The sequence below is a fragment of the Centroberyx gerrardi genome, chromosome 8 (assembly GCF_048128805.1).
Source record: "Centroberyx gerrardi isolate f3 chromosome 8, fCenGer3.hap1.cur.20231027, whole genome shotgun sequence".
Lineage (NCBI taxonomy): Eukaryota > Metazoa > Chordata > Actinopteri > Beryciformes > Berycidae > Centroberyx > Centroberyx gerrardi.
In genome coordinates this window covers 23,254,348-23,271,614 of record NC_136004.1, presented here as the reverse complement: position 1 = coordinate 23,271,614, position 17,267 = coordinate 23,254,348, and the positions used below count along the sequence as shown (strand labels likewise).

The 17,267-nt window shown below is 42.2% G+C and overlaps 2 protein-coding genes across 3 annotated transcripts; both read left to right on the top strand.

Moving 5' to 3' along the window:
• Positions 1–594: 594 nt before the first annotated feature.
• Positions 595–5,508, top strand: tmed7 (transmembrane p24 trafficking protein 7). 2 transcript variants are annotated; one of them, XM_071907213.2, is made up of 4 exons: positions 595–620; positions 928–1,132; positions 1,670–1,915; positions 2,868–5,508. In XM_071907213.2, the coding sequence occupies exons 2-4, from the start codon at positions 974–976 to the stop codon at positions 3,102–3,104; spliced, it is 642 nt and encodes a 213-aa protein (XP_071763314.1). In that variant the 5' UTR covers positions 595–620; positions 928–973; the 3' UTR covers positions 3,105–5,508. The 2 variants fall into 2 exon arrangements, with proteins under 2 accessions (XP_071763314.1, XP_071763313.1); XM_071907212.2 differs by having other exon boundaries at positions 606–620; positions 925–1,132.
• A 546-nt stretch (positions 5,509–6,054) lies between these two features.
• fem1c (fem-1 homolog c) lies at positions 6,055–16,616 on the top strand. The gene is made up of 6 exons (XM_071907234.2): positions 6,055–7,429; positions 10,742–10,911; positions 11,659–11,847; positions 12,595–13,106; positions 13,863–14,039; positions 14,458–16,616. Exons 1-6 carry the CDS (start codon positions 6,886–6,888, stop codon positions 14,720–14,722), a joined length of 1,857 nt encoding a protein of 618 aa, XP_071763335.1. The 5' UTR covers positions 6,055–6,885; the 3' UTR covers positions 14,723–16,616.
• Positions 16,617–17,267: the final 651 nt, after the last annotated feature.

Genomic DNA, 17,267 nt, shown 5'->3' with positions numbered 1-17,267 from the left:
GTTTTAGTGCAAAATGATATTAGGTGAAAGGACTTTGCCATACCTTAAAGCAGTGGTTCTATTTTTAATTTTGGTTTACCATACCAAGAGAGCAGAGAAATTTTAAGAAGATTTTAAAAAGACTGATCTGTTCAGTTAAAGAGTATTTCTTTAAACCTTGAAGAGCAAGGTTAAGGGCAATACATGTTTCTTTGATTCAGTCAAAACTAGTGCTAAACTAAGTTTATTTTGAATCCAGATTTTTAGATTTTTTTATAGATCATACAAATTCAGGTAGATTTTCAATATCCTAGTTTTTTCTGTGTATTTACGTTGTAGAAAGATTACCTATTAGCCTACACAATTTTCAAATTCAGTATTCTGAAAAAGCCTGCTGATCAGAAGCAGCCACGTTGAAGTGGACTTTCCGTACAGACAAATAATTGAGATCAGCAGAGCAAAAGGGAAGATGTGTTTCAAAAGTTTTGGAACGCGGCCCATGTGAACCTTGCAGCGCTTCCGCTGCTTATTTGGACCAATAGCAGATGGCAGGAGGCGGGCTTCCAAAAATGCCAGCCAATGACATCTCACGTTGATGATACGTTACGTAGTATTTCTTGCATCCGGGTGAGCGATTTGAGGTGAGTAGCTAATGCTGAGTGAAACAAAATATTGAATTAAATATTGTAAATGTTCCAGTTTACATTTACTTTAGTGGCCATGATTGCGGCCACAATACGCAAATGTGTAGTACAATATACGTAAAAGTTGCCAATCCCAAGTGGTTCCTTTGCCGTAAACCGGTATTAACAGCTAGCTAGCTAGCTAGTTAGCCTTAAGCTACTTGTCGCTAATATTAACGTCCGGGTTTGCTTTGTCACCATTTTTGTCATGTTGTCACCCTCAGCACTGATCCAAAGTTGAATTGTCGTCATATTTTTTCTGCAGGTCCGCTACGGTTTTACTTTGAACCTGCTACCTCTCGGTGTTCAAGATGGACGGATCCATTCGGGTGCTGCTGCAGGTGCTTTGGGCCCAGCTGCTCTGTGGGTGGGTGCTGGGGTCCGAGCTCACTTTCGAGCTGCCGGACAACGCCAAGCAGTGCTTCTATGAGGACATCACCATTGGCACCAAATGTACACTGGAGTTTCAGGTGCGTGTGTACCTTATACCCAGCTGTCTCTGCGGATGGCTTTGTTTAGGCCCAAGTTTTAATTTTCTAAGACTTGAACATCAAACCTGAGCCTTCCTCCCAATAAGCTTACAGTCAGCATTTACACTCAGAGGCCAAAATTCATGTAGTTTTAGTGTTTGAATCCTGGCTCACACTATTCTGTTGGCACCTTTCTCTCCTATGGCTTATCTTCACTGAAATGTCCAAAAAGCTAAACATTTTGGCCTGTTATTTAATTTCTTAAGACTGTTGTCAGAAACGTTTTGCTGTTGACATTTCCCTGTGTCTTGAAAAAGTTTGTTAGCATTGTCATCATGTAATCCAAATAGTAGCAGATAGCCACAGGCTGATCTGTTTCTTCTTTGTGACTGTAGTCCTTTGCAATGCTGAAAACATGCAAGAAAAGCCTATGTACTACTAATACACAAATTGTTTAAAGGCAGTTGAAAGACAAACCAGCAGTAACGTGTCAGGATGTTGCTGAATAGACGGTCCGTTTGCCTTTTGTTTTCCCAGGTTGTGACCGGTGGCCATTACGATGTGGACTGTCGTTTGGAGGATCCAGACGGCACTGTCCTCTACAAGGAGATGAAGAAACAATACGACAGCTTCACCTTCACAGCAGCCAAGAACGGCACCTACAAGTTCTGCTTCAGCAACGAGTTCTCCACCTTCACACACAAGACCGTCTACTTTGACTTCCAGGTCGGCGAGGATCCCCCGCTCTTCCCCAATGAGAACAGAGTCACAGCTCTCACCCAGGTGAGTGGTGTGTGTGTGTCTGCACAAGCTTACGAGTCACATGTTTGTGTGTTAGGGAGTGTGTTTCATTATGTTTCTCAAAAATCGTATGTGTACGATCTATATGTTTATTTACTTGTTTGTGTGTAACATTGACAAAAAAACTGACTTTGCTATTTTAACAAAGTAAAATAAATTCAGTCAGTATAATACTTTTTTCCCAGGGAGCACTAGCTACAAGTTATGTGGTCCTTGAATCTACAAGTTACATTTGTCCTATATGGCCACGGAATCACAAAAATGAATGTATGTATTTTGACGTTAATTATGAATAAAAACATAATTTATACCACGATAAAGGCTTTCTGTCATCTTCTAGGTTCTACAGTTTTAACCAGGATGGACAACATCTCTTTTAATCAGCAGCCACAGTGGCCAGTTAATTCAGAAGTTCACGTCTGTTGTCACTATTTTATCAGCTACAGTTATTGATTTTTTTATTTGATTCATTATTGCCCATAAAGTTTTATTATGCCTATTATGTTTTTGCCCCTGTTTGTTTTTCTGTCAGCAGGATATCTCAAAAACCCATTAACAGATTTCCATGAAATTTGGTAGACAGATCGGCCTTGGGCCAAGGAACAATTGATTAGATTTCTGCCATTAGATGGTCATAGTTTTTTAGCCTTAAATATGAAACTTAGCTGAGATAGAGACTTGATTCCAAATCCTAAGGATATGTTTGCAGTGTCAAGAAAATCTGTTTGAGGAATTATGTCTTTGGGTATAAAGCACGTTGGAGAATTGTTCAGCGTTGGCAGAGGTTTGCGCTCTCCAAGTGCCCTCTAGTTTATAAATGGAATAGATCTTTAAACTGATGGTTGGGCAGTCACTTAAGTGGACGAGACAAAGTACCAGCCACAGCCTAAATTTCCCATGTCGGTCTCGGCTCACCTTTCCTCTCCATTCCCAGATGGAGTCGGCCTGCGTGTCCATCCATGAGGCCCTGAAGTCGGTCATCGACTACCAGACGCACTTCCGCCTCCGCGAGGCCCAGGGACGCAGCCGGGCAGAGGACCTCAACACCCGCGTGGCGTTCTGGTCCATCGGAGAGGCCTTCATCCTTCTGGTGGTCAGCATCAGCCAGGTGGTGTTGCTGAGAAGCTTCTTCTCTGACAAGAAAACCACTACAACACGCGTCGGATCGTAACAATCTCTGAACCCTGGGAGCCATGTCATCACTTCCTTCATCCAGATCTGGGCTTGTACGCATAAAGCAGGTCAGAATAGCAGTGCTTATCTGAGATTGTATCATATCAGACTGTCAGTTCATAAGGTCTGACAAGTCATCCTCAGTCAGCACTCCTATTCTTAGAAGCTTTATGCAACCACGCCCTCGGCAAAATAGTTAAATATGTTTCAAATGTTTTTGAGGGGTAAAAAAAAACAAAACAAGAAGTGCTTGATTAAGTGTTGCTTTTAAGTATCTATATTGCAGGCAGTTCAAGTGGCTGGTCAAATAACTTAAGCAAACCTCAAGTACTTTAACAATTTGAAATCATTTCTAAATGTGTTCTTTTTCTAAATGTGCTATTTTTTGTTTTTTTTTCTAAATGTGTTCTTGTTGCCCAGGTCTGCCTCCATCATCTCTTCCCCTCTGTTCCAGATCTATTATCCCTTTCTCAGCCGAACGTGTGCACTGTGATAGCCGAGGGAGTGGCAGTTGCACCTAAATATAGTCAGAGTGTAAGAGATTTTTTTTCCCGTAGCATTGGATCAGTAAAACCAACATAGGCTAGGTAAAGGGAGTTCCCCACAAAGGCTGTATTTGGTTAGGAAAACCCTCGGGCATTTTTCCTTCCCTTTGTTAATCAGACCTGATGGGACTGTGTGAGACAGTCTAGCCATTGTGTTCCCTTTCATCAGTTGTATTTAAGATGACAGTTTATTTGACACAGTTATTTGAAGGAAGTATGCTACAGAGTATGAAACAAGCCACCTTTAACCTAATATTTGCTTGAAACAGTCACACTCAAGTTTGCATTTGGGTTGAAGGGTAGAAATCAGAGGTGCAGAACCAGTTCCTCTCCCTTGAGGGACTGCAGACACAATTCCTTCAAAAACAAACATTCAAAGCAGTTTTTCATTTAATATTTTTGGATTACATGTGCTGAATTATACGCTTTAATGAGGTCATGCTACAAATTTACTTTTTAACACACCCTGGTGAATTATCTCCTTGAAATTGTATAGTTACAGGTAGGCTCTTCTGTATTACAGCTATGTGAATGTTAGTGTGGAAGACAAAAAGAAAAAAACATGATACTTGTGATTGCAAATAACAAACATGTTGTGAGTTAAGTGGCAATGTCAACAGTTTCACATGCAACAACTTTTTTAAAAACGTTGTCTTTCATAGGATCGCTTACTATGTTTATATCTCCAATTCTGCCTTTGCTATTTAAACTGTAACAGCTTATATCGTGTGGGCTCATATTGTTCTCTTGGCTTTTACAACACTGTTGTAAAATGAATATTGTTTTGCAAAATAATGTTTGAATGTAAGAACATACTGGTAATTTGAGTTATAATTTGAAAGGTTATACTCTCACTGGCCATTTGGACAGCAAACAAATTCCTTTTCAAAAGGAACTGTAAAGATTTAGATGGCTTGGGAGGATTGAGAGGAAATGTGTTTGAAAACGTGTGGCTCTGACTTCTCCCAGTGTCATTACCTGATTCTTTGGTCACCAGATTCAAACTGCGATATGGAAAGAAAATGTGCTCTTATCCTAGATTTCTATGTTTTGTTTTGACATGAGATTTGAATAGACATTTAGGCCTGCAAGAAGCATTACACAGTAGCGGGTTCGTTCCAAGCAAGCAGCCCTCATTTCAGCCAGGATTTATGCAATCAGTGATTCTTTCTTTTTGTTGCTTTTCTAGGATATGCCACCTTTGTAAAAAATCAGGTGGCAAATTGAGCTCTTCATAGATGAGGCTGAAAACATGAGATGCATTAATACATTGTAGTTGTTTGAAGTACTTGTCCCAGTGCTCTGAGAGCCACCAGACAACAGCAATGAAGGCGATCTAGATCAAATCACCTACTGGCAACACAGGAGCACATCACTCTCTTCATGTGAGAGTTTTGTCATAAATTTAACTTATACCTTACACCTAACCTTGAAAAGAGACCAAAAATATATTTCTTTGGCTTTTTTGTTCAACTTTGTAGGGTGGTGGGAACCCTGTGAAATTACAATTTATTAACAGATTTAAGAATCTTAATTGAAAGGTTTATTATTTTGGCCATTAGTTAAATGTGGTTTGACTTCTCTTCCTATGTTATGCTATGTTCATTTTCAAGTTAAAACTATGCTCGTCTTAGTTTTGTTTCTGATATAATTGGCTGAAGGAGATAAATAAGAATCTGGTGTGTTAAAAGTAAAATTCTGTATTTCCTTTTATAGAAGGTATTTCTTTCGTTGGTGGTGCGGTGTTGTCATTTTACTTTAGGTTTGTCCACTGTCTCTAGACACTTTTTTTTTCTTAGGCACTCTGGGGACTTGTTAACTTATTGGCATAGCTGAATAAACTTTCTGGTAAACGTCTGGTTTTGAATTTATTTAATCATTAATGAACACTTCTTGTGTGTCTTATTGATAACAATGGTTAAATGTGTGAGTGACCTGAAGGATGGAGCTCCTGACTACAGGAACAACTTTCCCAGTAATGTGAATCTGTATTAGTAATTGACTAGCCTACACAATTGATTGCTCTGTCACTTTGACTCTGGTCTTGTTGTTTCTTCTTTCAGCCTGTAGGGGGTGATATAATCAAAGTAATTTATAGTCAGTACTACCCATCTCAAGTCATTTTTCAATGTTTCTCTAACCGGCGGATAAAAGCATTTTAACAGTTCCGTTGTTGGTGTCTCCGTCCGAAGATCCTCCAAAAAAGTTAATATACAAAATTCCAGGTTACTCGAAGAGCAGGATTTTTATTTCATTTATTTCGCCCTAATTTTTTTCTTGCTCTTCATTGGCTGCGTCCGAGTCTGGCAGCTCTGTGATTGGAGCGCTCACACGTCAATCGTCGAACAAGTCGAGAAAAAAAGACTGCATTGTTTTCGATTTGACAGAAGTGAGTCGTGATCATCCGGTGGAGCAGTGGGTGGAAAACCTGCCCAATTTACCTTCCCCTCCATTGAGATTATTGTCGAGCCAGCTTGCTGACTGGCTACATGGATGGATAATATCTCCTGCCGTGCCTCGACGAGAAAGAGACAGAAAAAAGGGCGCTGATATTGGGCATTTCCCGTGCTGTTGTCACTTAGCTTGTTTGGCTGATCAACGGAGGAAACGTCGTTTTGTAGCCAAGCTAAACTAGCAAGCTAAGCTAGCAATACAGCGTAACGAGCGGGGGTGGATTGTTATTTTTCGGCCCTCGGCGTATACCTTTGAAAACGGATACAAACATTGCCGTCGCAGGAATATAACGTTATGGTTAACAATGACAAGGGCAGGAATAAGATCTGATGGAAGAGGACTTGTTGGCGGAAAAGAAATGTCGGTGGAAGAGTAACGCTAGAATGATTAAAACAGACACTCATTGTAGTTGTAAAGTAAGCTAAGCCAAGCTAACTGGCTAGCTAATCAAGGAAGTTGACTAGCCACCTTGCTAGCGTCCCACTACAAATCGATTACTGGAAGGCTCGTCTCAAACGTCTCTGTTGTTAGTCGCTTTTAATGATACACGTAACGTTAATAGTTGTGATGCTTATACTAGAAAGCTGACATTGGGGAATCAATACATTGTGTCAGGCTTGTATGTACACGCTAGCTGGTTTAGCTAGAAAGTCATAGCTAGCTGTAAACAAAGGGTTCCGCTCTCCACCTGTCCAAACTACACCCCGAGCTAACGTTCGCTGACATTGTATACTGACGTCGCTGTCTTTTTACTTAACGGTGAAGGAAATCCCATCGGAAATGGATCTAAAAACGGCAGTATTCAACGCAGCCAGGGACGGCAAGCTGCGGCTGCTCCAGAAACTGTTGGAGAACAAAGATGGACACGAGGTGATCAAGCTGATGGGAGAGAAAACAAACGGGGCCACCCCGCTCTTGATGGCTTCCCGGTACGGACACCTGGACCTGGTGGAGTATCTGCTGGAGTGCTGCAGCGCTCCGGTCGAGGTCGGGGGGTCGGTGAACTTTGACGGGGAGACCATCGAGGGAGCCCCCCCTCTTTGGGCCGCTTCGGCGGCTGGGCACCTTAAAGTGGTTCAGTCCCTTCTGGGCCACGGGGCTTCTGTCAACAACACGACTCTTACCAACTCAACCCCCCTCAGGGCGGCTTGCTTCGACGGTCACCTGGACATTGTGAAATACCTGGTGGAGCACAAAGCTGACTTGGAGGTGGCCAACAGACACGGACACACGTGTCTGATGATCTCCTGTTACAAAGGACACAAGGAAATAGCGCAGTATCTGCTGGAGAAAGGTGCAGATGTCAACAGGAAAAGTGTGAAAGGTGAGTGGGTCCAGGGCACACGCAATACATAATGCACATGGTCTGTTAAACACACACACACACACACACACACACACACACACACACACACACACACATCAATAACAACCAAATGAGATACAGTGGCCTCTTTGACTCACAGTCATCCTCTGTCCCCTGAGATAAGATCAGCTGTGGTTGTTTATACGGTTGAGCAAATTTTATTATTTCAATTGGTTTCAATTCTGTACTCCACATAAACTCTCAGTGGTGAATGATGTGAAACAGTAACCTGTACATTTGCATGTTTCCATTTACATGACTCAACAGAATAAAATTAATTTCTGGTTTCACAATGGAAGGCTTTGGGGCAGACAATGGCAACTTGGACTGATTCAGTGGGTGTGTCCGAAACCTGAAAGCTCATACTTTCTATTTAGTTGTTTTGACCCTTTGGCTTTGAGGCCTTTGTCTTGTCTGAGTTGATGCACACTACAATGTTTCTTGGAAGATTTTTACAAAATTAAATTAAGCGTATGAAACGCAATGGCAAAAACGATCACAGTGATTTGAGATGGCCTCTGAGTTACTTATGTACAGAAGTTTGTGTAGACTGCTTATTGGAGCTACCTAAATCCTTTCAATGCTAGGCCAAATTCATACCTTGTCAGCACAAAACAGGGCTCACTCTCTTCAACTGTTGATAGTATTGTTCTTATTTTTATGTAATGTGTGAATGCAATTGTATTTGTCCAATCACTGGGAAAAATTGGCCGTAGTTGAAGAATATATTATATTCCTTCCCCCATAACAACTGAATGGCTGACCAAGAATACATGTGTATGAATTGGGTATGAAATGGCAAATCGGCAAAAACCAATGGACATTGTGTTTGATGGAGGAAGGCAGGCAAGTTAGAAAAAAAAAGTGTGCTTCGGATACCACAATTATAGCTTATCGAACTGCCTAAAAAGTTGTGGCCAGCACTCGTCCTCGCTAGACAAACCACTACTTCTTGGAGTATGAATTTCTTCAATATAGGCTACCACTTCTCCCACCTGTCAGTGAGATGCCCTCACATAGGCTTACGATAGCCTAAAATCTGTATTGAGGCCCATAATGAGTCTCCAGACTAATCCCTGCTTTTGGAGAGGTTGTCTAAGGTTCTGGATTAACTTGTTTTGTTAGTGGAAGTGAACTTGTCCTCCCGACGGGTCAAACTTAACCCATTTCTAACACATAAAACTATTGATGGTCAGCATTTCCCTCCAGAAAGGTGGCAACTGGGTTTGAGGGAGGCCCGAATCAGGCCCAGTGGCACATTTATGGCAGCATGATGACAGAATGTAATAATAGGCTATTCCTATTTCCTTCATCAATTGGTACATTAATGTAATACTGAAAAGGGATTTGAACATGTGACTATATAATCAGTTGTCCATTTGACAGTAGCCAGCCAACCCAAGCCATAACACAGATCCTAGGAACTTCTTTTTCTCCAATATTTTGGACATGCAGGGAGCAAATTAGCAAATTAGCCCAGATTGCCTGTCTGGCCTGTAATACACTGGAGGAAACCCTGGAGTTAGTTTATTTTAAACTACCCCCCAGCCAATTAGTTTTCTCTGTCAAGAGCGAGAGGAGCAGAAAATCTCAGGAATGTAGTTTTGGGAAAAACTGGGGAACAAATAATGAGTAGGCCTAAGCCCTGGCTAACCCTGTTTGGTCCTATCTGCTTGAATATGGGTTAGCCTCAGACGGTGTACTGATGGAGAGAGCAGGTCAGAGGCAAGCCAGAGCTGCATTACACAGAAAAAAAGAGTTTAAGGCCATCACCAAATAGGCAGACAAGAAGGAACTTAAAGTTTGATATGGATTCATTTACTTTAAGGGAACATGAGCTCTCTCCCCCAAAATACTCACTACCCATCTCATCTCGACCGAAGCAACTGCTCAACAGCTCAAACTGTTTGAAATGTTTACTATTCGTAATTGGCCCTGATTTCTTGGTAGAGAGACCTGTTAAACATAAAACATGTTTAATGAAGACATTGTTAATGTTTGATTTTGTTTAATTAATTTAATTTTAAGTTCCATTTTCAAAAATCCATCCTTTTTTACAGGCAGTTTCAGACTAACTCCAGTAAACGCATCACAACTGGACTTAATCTTGATTGGCTTCCCTCACTTAAGAATTACAGAAATCCTTCCAATCAGGCCAATTTGCAGCATTTGAGCTGACACACCCACTGGAAAGCATCCACTCAGCAGATTTACATCATATGAATAAGAGGAGCTGATGTAGTCGGCCAATCAGGGTCCAGTATTGTGACTGTTCTGCCTGTTAGGACTGAGTCTTCACATTCATCCAATTCAACTTTTAACTAAACTAAACTGCATTTAGCCTATTTGCAAAACACCATGAAGAACATTATTCTTATTGTGAGCCATTGTGTATTTGAAAACAAAACCATGAAAAATGAATAATATGAGACCCTTTAAACACTGCACTAATGTGTTTTGATGGAAACGATGTGGCATTAAGTGCTTTGAGACATCAAACGCAGCATAAACAAGTGGTTTTGTGATATTATTTTCATGTTGACTATAAGACGTATAAAGTTTCATGTCACCCTTGAAGTAAGTATTGACATGTTTCTTTCAGAGGTAGAAAACCCACCATGGCTCTTGCAATAGTACAGTGAATAGATGTACCCACCGGCTCTTGCATAGAGCGACTCAAAAATTGTGAATCCGCATCACAATAGTCTGTTTGGGCCAGCGTTGAGTCTGGCATCATCGTCCACTGCGTGTCCACTTCTCTTTTTCAGCATTGACCTTTTTTCATTATTTATAATGGAAAGGATGCACTTTGGACAGCACTGAGAATGGAGAATGTTTTCAGCCCCTCTGCGCGCCAGGCAGTGGAAGTAAAAACCATTTCAGCTTTATCAAAAGGGCACCGTGCCTCAGTTGGGGTTTTCCAATAGTTGCATAGCAACAGCGAGGGCCACAACTTGCTCTTCCCTAGGCAGCGTGGAGCTGTGAGCTAGAATTAAATGTGTTTGCAGTCCTTCCAGTGTTTCCCATACATCATTTTATTTATGGTGACCACCACAAATAGAATGTCAAACCGATGCATATTAAAATAATATTAAATCATAATTAAGTGTTGCTTATTAGAATAATATTGATGTACAGTGAATGAGAATACTTTAAAACCAAATTCCAGGTACAAATCTGTGCGTGGAAATGCTGCGTTCGTCTGTGTTGTCACTGAATATAAATATCTTGAATAGCCTATTATAAGACCTGTCTCCCCTCTGTCCCCAGGCAACACAGCGCTGCACGACTGTGCGGAGTCGGGCAGTCTGGAGATAATGCGGATGTTGCTGCAGTACGGGGCGTCCATGGAGCGGGACGGCTACGGCATGACACCCCTGCTCTCTGCCAGCGTCACAGGCCACACTAACATCGTAGATTACTTGACAACACACCAGCAGGTCAGAGTTTACATCACTAACAATGGAGGGTTTATCTGCAAGATATGTGCACAACTCCATATTATTATTGTCAATTATTCTTTTAGTTACAGTGACCCTGTAATTGATTTGTTTTTTTTGTTTTTGATCGTTTTTTTTCAGTCTGCTGTGCTCTTTATAGAGATTAGCAGTGACAGCACTGCAATCATTGCTTGGATTCACCAGACTTGGGCAAAACAGCCGTTGAGCAAATTTTGAACACTTGGATACAAAACTGATGGGCAGTGCTTTGTTTAACTTGCAAGTGATGTGTCTGTTTTTGAGGCTATTAATCTGTCTGGCAAGATAATTCAGGGCTACCTCAACTAGTTCAAACATGTGAAACTATATTTTACCGAAGGGAAGATATCGGGTCACCAGCATTGTAATTTGTTGGCTGTAGCAGCCACACACTGTATTTCCAAAAAGGATTCTCTGTTTCTGCGGATAATCTTTCCACACCCATTCGTTTTTTTCAATAGGGGTTTTGGTGCAGACGCAGAGCTCTGTACAAAATGACCATAACCCGACCATGTCCACACTTGCTGTAAACTGGCAACTGCATAGTAGCTGGTATTGAATCGTTGAGGTCCACTATCGCTGCCCATGTGCCGTTCAGCAAGGCACTGTGGTTGAAACTATGGTCTGACCTTTTAGATGAATTGCATGTTGGAGGAATATGCAAAAAGACAAATTGCACTTGATGAAGTTCTGTTCTCTCCTCTGCAGACGAGCCACAGGGAACGCATCGATGCTCTGGAGCTCCTGGGAGCCACGTTCGTGGACAAGAAGCGAGATCTGCTCGGAGCTTTAAAGTACTGGAAGAGGGCCATGGACCTCAGGTACATGGACAGTAACAACATTATCCATAAACCGGAACCGAAGCAGCTGATCATGGCATACGACTACGCCAGGGAGGTGAGTATTAGCTTGAGGATTACGAGGTCAAGTTTTGAGGAAGTAAACGACTCGGTTGGCTGAAATTGGACCAATGCTCTTGAATACATGTTCAATTTATGTGTAATGATTATTTGTGCTTTTGCTTCTTTGATAGATGATTCAGTCTTAAAGGAATAGTTCACCCAAAAATGAAAATGTTGTCATTATCTAGTCACCCTCATGCCAGTTGAAACACTTGTGAATTTTGTATGTCAATATAACACACAGTGAGCCAGCTGGCGCAGCTTCATTTCAGCTGTCTCTAAAACAACTGGAGTGAATGGAGACCGCTTCGTTACAGTTCTAAAAAGGGGCAGAAAACGGCCATAAAATTACTCCAAACAGCATAATCCAAGTGTTCTGAAGCAAAACGATTGCACAATGGGTCCAAAAGTGCAATATTCAATTAATTTTTTTGGGTGGTTCCAGCAAAAAGGTGTGGTGTTGAGGAATGGTAAAACGGAATAGTAAAAAGAGAACTAGACCAGAATTGTTTCACAAAATTGTTATTCAGACACAAAGGAAACAAAAGAAAACTATAACTGATGTTGATTGAGCTTTGCACATGGAGTACCCACTGCAGCAGTCCCATGGCAGCTATTTGAGTTGTTTGCTTCTGCAAAACTTGACTTCCCCACGTCTTCTACATGGAAACTCCTAGACTGTGTTCAGAGAAACTTGGCTGTTGTACCACTCATTGTCTTAACCTTGTACTCCTCATCCCAGGTAAACAACGGAGAAGAGCTGGACGGGCTGATATCTGACCCAGATGAGATGCGAATGCAGGCGCTGCTCATCCGTGAGAGAATCCTCGGCCCTCAGCACCCAGACACGTCCTACTACATCCGCTACCGTGGCGCCGTCTACGCCGACTCGGGGAACTTTGAGCGCTGCATCAACCTGTGGAAGTACGCACTGGACATGCAGCAGAGCAACCTGGATCCCCTCAGCCCCATGACGGCCTCCAGCCTCTTGTCTTTCGCCGAGCTCTTCTCCTTCATGCTCCAGGACAGGGCCAAGGGGCTTCTGGGGACTTCTGTGTCATTTGAGGACCTGATGGGGATCCTGACCAAGAGCGTACTGGAGATTGAGCGGGCGGTCAAACAGAACGGGCCGGTGCCGCCTGACCCCGCCCAGCTCAGCAAGGCCCTGTCAATCATCCTGCACCTCATCTGCCTCTTGGAGAAGGTGCCGTGTACTGCCGAGCAGGATCACTTCAAGAAGGAAACCATCTATAGGTGTGTGTTTTGTGTGTAAATTAATAAATTTATTAACAGTAATTTATTGTCTGTAGTGAGGAAGATCATTTATAAGTGGCCTTAGTAATTATCAAACTATGTAGAGGGAGGCTATCTGTGTGTGGGTGTGGGTGTGTGTGTGTGCGCATTTATGAAATATGGTTATTTTGAGAGAGAGAAAATTTCTGTGACTGTGTGATTTTCTTTGACCTCATTTCTGAAAATTGCCTTGGAAACCCACGTGCAGCTACAGCCAGTTACACAGGCCTGTCATGCAGTGTCTTGTATTTGCTCTTGTATTGTGAATTTATGCCAATTGGGGTGCTACAACACATTGAGAGCCCCCTTTGTCGAAGAAAAGCGCTTCAAATAACCTAAACCATGTATTTCTCCTCTGCTTCATGCCTTTTGTGAATTCCTGTCAATGAACCAAGTGCATAAAGACGACTGGTCTTTGTTTGAATTGAATGAGATCATCTGCTCCATAGTGCAAAGCATCCAAACCTCAAAATCTGCTTTTCCAGTTCAGAAATTGTCTTGTACTGTAGGATGAGCCTCAAGGACAGAAGGGTGTCAATTCAGGAGTTCCACCAGCTTTATGCACCATGATACGTTACACCAAATATTATCTGTGAGGTGATGCGCACTGTGGCATGCAATAAAAATAAGATGTAACCATGATGTGTTCGTGGTCCATTATCAGTTCATTGCCGTTTCTTGAATGAAAAGTTGACGTCCATTTCTCCTTCCCTGCAGGTTCCTGAAGCTCCAGCCGTGTGGTAAGAATGGCTACAGTCCACTCCACTTGGCGGTCGACCGCAACACCACCTGTGTGGGCCGCTACCCCGTCTGCAAGTTCCCCTCCCTCACCGTCGCCTCCATCCTCCTGGAGTGTGGAGCAGATGTCAACAGCCGAGATGAAGATGACAACAGGTCTGTTGTTTTTCTTCTTCGCTGTTTTCAGCCTTAGTAATTCTCGTCCCTGTTCTTTGACTATTCAGATTTTACTAACATTTTCAGCTGTTGTTGTTTGTCATTTTTTTGGGGGTATAAAATTATTTGTTTAATACATTGAGTTATGAGTTAGTTTGGATGAATATTCCTCATTCATATTAGTTCATTTGAAACAACATAGTGGAAAGTAGTAGAACAACAATAAGATCCATAAAGTGACAAGGGAAATGAAAATGTGCTAATAATCTATTTCATTGTACCAGCACGCCTCCACCAGTTACTCCAACATTGTGAACTTGTTATTTTTTTCTCCAGACCAGTATTCAGTTAACTATCTCTTCTGTCTTTTAATGAATCATTATATAATAATACTATATTATCTATGCCACCCCCTCAGCCCTCTCCACGTGGCAGCTTCCAACGGTCACCCCGACATCATGAACCTGCTGATTTCATGCGGGACCCACTTCGACAGCACCAACGCCTTCCAGCAGACGGCCTGCGACCTGCTGGACGAGAAGGAGCTGGCCAGGAACGTCATCCAGCCCATAAACCACACCACGCTGCAGTGCCTCGCCGCCAGGGCCATCGTCAAGCACAGCCTCGACTACCGAGGAAACATCCCCGAGAAGCTGGAGGCCTTCGTCCTGCTCCACAGATAGTGACTGGATGGCGCGGATCGGAAAGCTGGGGAGGAGGGGGTGGGGGAACAAAACAGATGGATGGATGGAAACGGGAGGGGTGTGATGAGATGAGTGGACCGGACTGGAGCCGTCTGGCTGACAAGCATACTGACCCAAAGGGCATGAAGGGAGGCTGAAAGACAAAGTGTTGTGGGTCCGGTTTGAATATTCGAACAACCCGTGATTCGGAGAGCTGGAACTGGCGATTCGTCCACACAGAAATGCTCTTATTCGATTGGGCTGGTTTGAAAAATGAATGGACTAAATGGAGGAATGAAGTGACCATTTTCCTCCTCTGTTCCTCCTTTTCATGGAGCCGCAGCTAATGACTGGTGATGGTCGCAGTCCTATCTAATGGGGTTTTGGATGTATTAGGAGGGGATTGTAACATGGACATGCATATCTCTGGATGAACTGAGCTTTGCTTTAGATGAAATGGATTTTTTGCATATTCCACAATGCTATTTATTGAATTAACCTTGAGAGATTTTTCTCCATGCTGGCCCCGACCCTGCCTCAACTTTGCCTGCTTCTCTCAAAGCAAAGACGGAGGCATTTCTACACATGCTGGGACTTCAGGTTATTTTTTGTTTGTCCCATCACTGTTGCCAACAGTCATGGACCCTTTCTCAGTCATTGTTAGGTAATCTTTTTTGTACTTTTACAATACATTTAGTTACGTAGTTGTCATGCAAGTTTGGATATCTGCCGAGTGGTGTGGATTCTAGTACGTAGACTCATTTGTCGTTCCCGATGTAGTGTACAACAAAGCTTTACGAGAAGGGTTTAATGTCTGCAAACACCATAAGTGCTTTATTCTTCCTATGCACAGGCTAGGCTGTTGGAAAGAGAGACTGTTGTGTTCTGTGCCGGCACTTGTCTGTGCAATATCTCTCATCATGATTTTTTTTGTTTACCTCATTGCTGCCGTTTTCTTGTGTATCCCCGCACTTCATGCAAAGAGGGGGATGCAAAACCATTGTACTGATTGTTAGAGGAGTGAGTGGATCAGGGTGATTGTACGTACGGACGTATGTGTGTGTGTGCGCGTGTGAGTGTGTGTTTGAGAGGGTGAGTGCTGTGGTGTGTATTACTTGTGTGTAGAGTGTTTTGAGCATACAAAACCATTGACTGACAAGAGTTTGGTCAAGTGGCACTCATGCCGATACCATAAAGCACGATTGTGGGGTTAACATGACTGCCACTAGAAACTGCAGTGGCCAAAACAGTCTGTCTACAACTATTGGAGCGAACAGGCTTGTACACAGAAGTGACCTCTCATGCTCATACATGGCCGACTTTTAAATGCCATTGTTCTTTAATAATCTTGATCAAAAGAAATGTCTGGGTAGGTTACTAACACGGCCAACTGTGCATGTGCGGTTTTGAGTTTAATTTTTTTTTTTTTTTTTTTTTTTTACAGCAAGTTTCGTTGACAACTGTCAGATGTGTAACAGCATATCAACCAGTCATTGCAGAATACCTTTTACGAGAACTCTGACAAACCTAGACTAGAGCTAGGACAGTTCAAACCCATTTTGTACAACTATCGTCCAATTGTATCAGAATTGAAGAAACGGAAACAGAGTGGGAGGACGCCTTGTCATACAGAATAGTTAAGCTTTGTGAATTATCTTTGCACATTAGCTTTAGATGTGTGGTTTTAAAAAAGGGCTTTTCATAATTCTTAGGATTTCATATTACAATGTATTTAACCTGACAGTTCAAAACCAGACATAGAAAATGTATGGGGACACCCAGGGCAACTTGCTTTGAATCTGCACTTTACTACAACGGAGTTTAAGATTTGATATGGCATCAATCAAGTTCATGTCTTAAGAACCAGTTTGACAATAAACCCATGTTGCACTTGTCTCCTCGTCCAAGTGTCTTTATTTTCTTTTTTTCTCTATTGTTTTGGGGGTTTCAGCGCTTGGAATTTAAGCAAACGTTTTAGCTTGGGAGCGAATGGATCGATGTCTTTTAGCTGCAGTATATTTAATACAATAAAGGAAAGGGCACTTCACAGGGGGAAAAAAGGTTCTAATCATTACTGACTAAAATTGATGTGAAGATACTTGAAAACTGGGGTCAGGTGAGCACAATGCACATAAAGGGAGTTTTCTCTAAATATTTCTTTGAATGGCTATTGGGAATAAAGAGATTGGTGTTCATTATTACAAAACATGGCCGACGTCATCAAACGGAGACCGTGGGGAGTAAATCATCCTTGATTTTATGTGAATTTTTATTGCAACTAAATGTCACAGTTACAAGCAAAAAAGCCATTATTGGTAAGAAATAAACTCAACAAATTAGTTTTATTGCTTCATTCACAGAAAGTTCAACTAGATGACTTAACCATAGTGTCCAGTGAGTTTCACTATGAGTTTCCAGGCTGGTTCCCCCTGTGCTCCCAGTACACTGTGGTGCAGTGGGACTCTTAACCAGACACTTGAGCTGGCAGCGGGGGGTCTTGACCCCTCTGGACTGGAATGTAGCCACAGAAACCTTTGACGTTGTA

What these genes read in the sequence shown, in the direction of transcription:
- fem1c (XM_071907234.2), top strand. Translation starts at nt 6,886, where the DNA reads ATGGATCTAAAAACGGCAGTATTCAACGCAGCCAGGGACGGCAAGCTG. An exon ending in ACTTGACAACACACCAGCAG is followed by an intron (nt 10,912 to 11,658) that starts GTCAGAGTTTAC and finishes TCTCCTCTGCAG; the next exon opens with ACGAGCCACAGGGAACGCAT. An exon ending in CGAGATGAAGATGACAACAG is followed by an intron (nt 14,040 to 14,457) that starts GTCTGTTGTTTT and finishes CCACCCCCTCAG; the next exon opens with CCCTCTCCACGTGGCAGCTT.
- tmed7 (XM_071907213.2), top strand. Translation starts at nt 974, where the DNA reads ATGGACGGATCCATTCGGGTGCTGCTGCAGGTGCTTTGGGCCCAGCTG. An exon ending in AATGTACACTGGAGTTTCAG is followed by an intron (nt 1,133 to 1,669) that starts GTGCGTGTGTAC and finishes TTGTTTTCCCAG; the next exon opens with GTTGTGACCGGTGGCCATTA. An exon ending in GAGTCACAGCTCTCACCCAG is followed by an intron (nt 1,916 to 2,867) that starts GTGAGTGGTGTG and finishes CTCCATTCCCAG; the next exon opens with ATGGAGTCGGCCTGCGTGTC.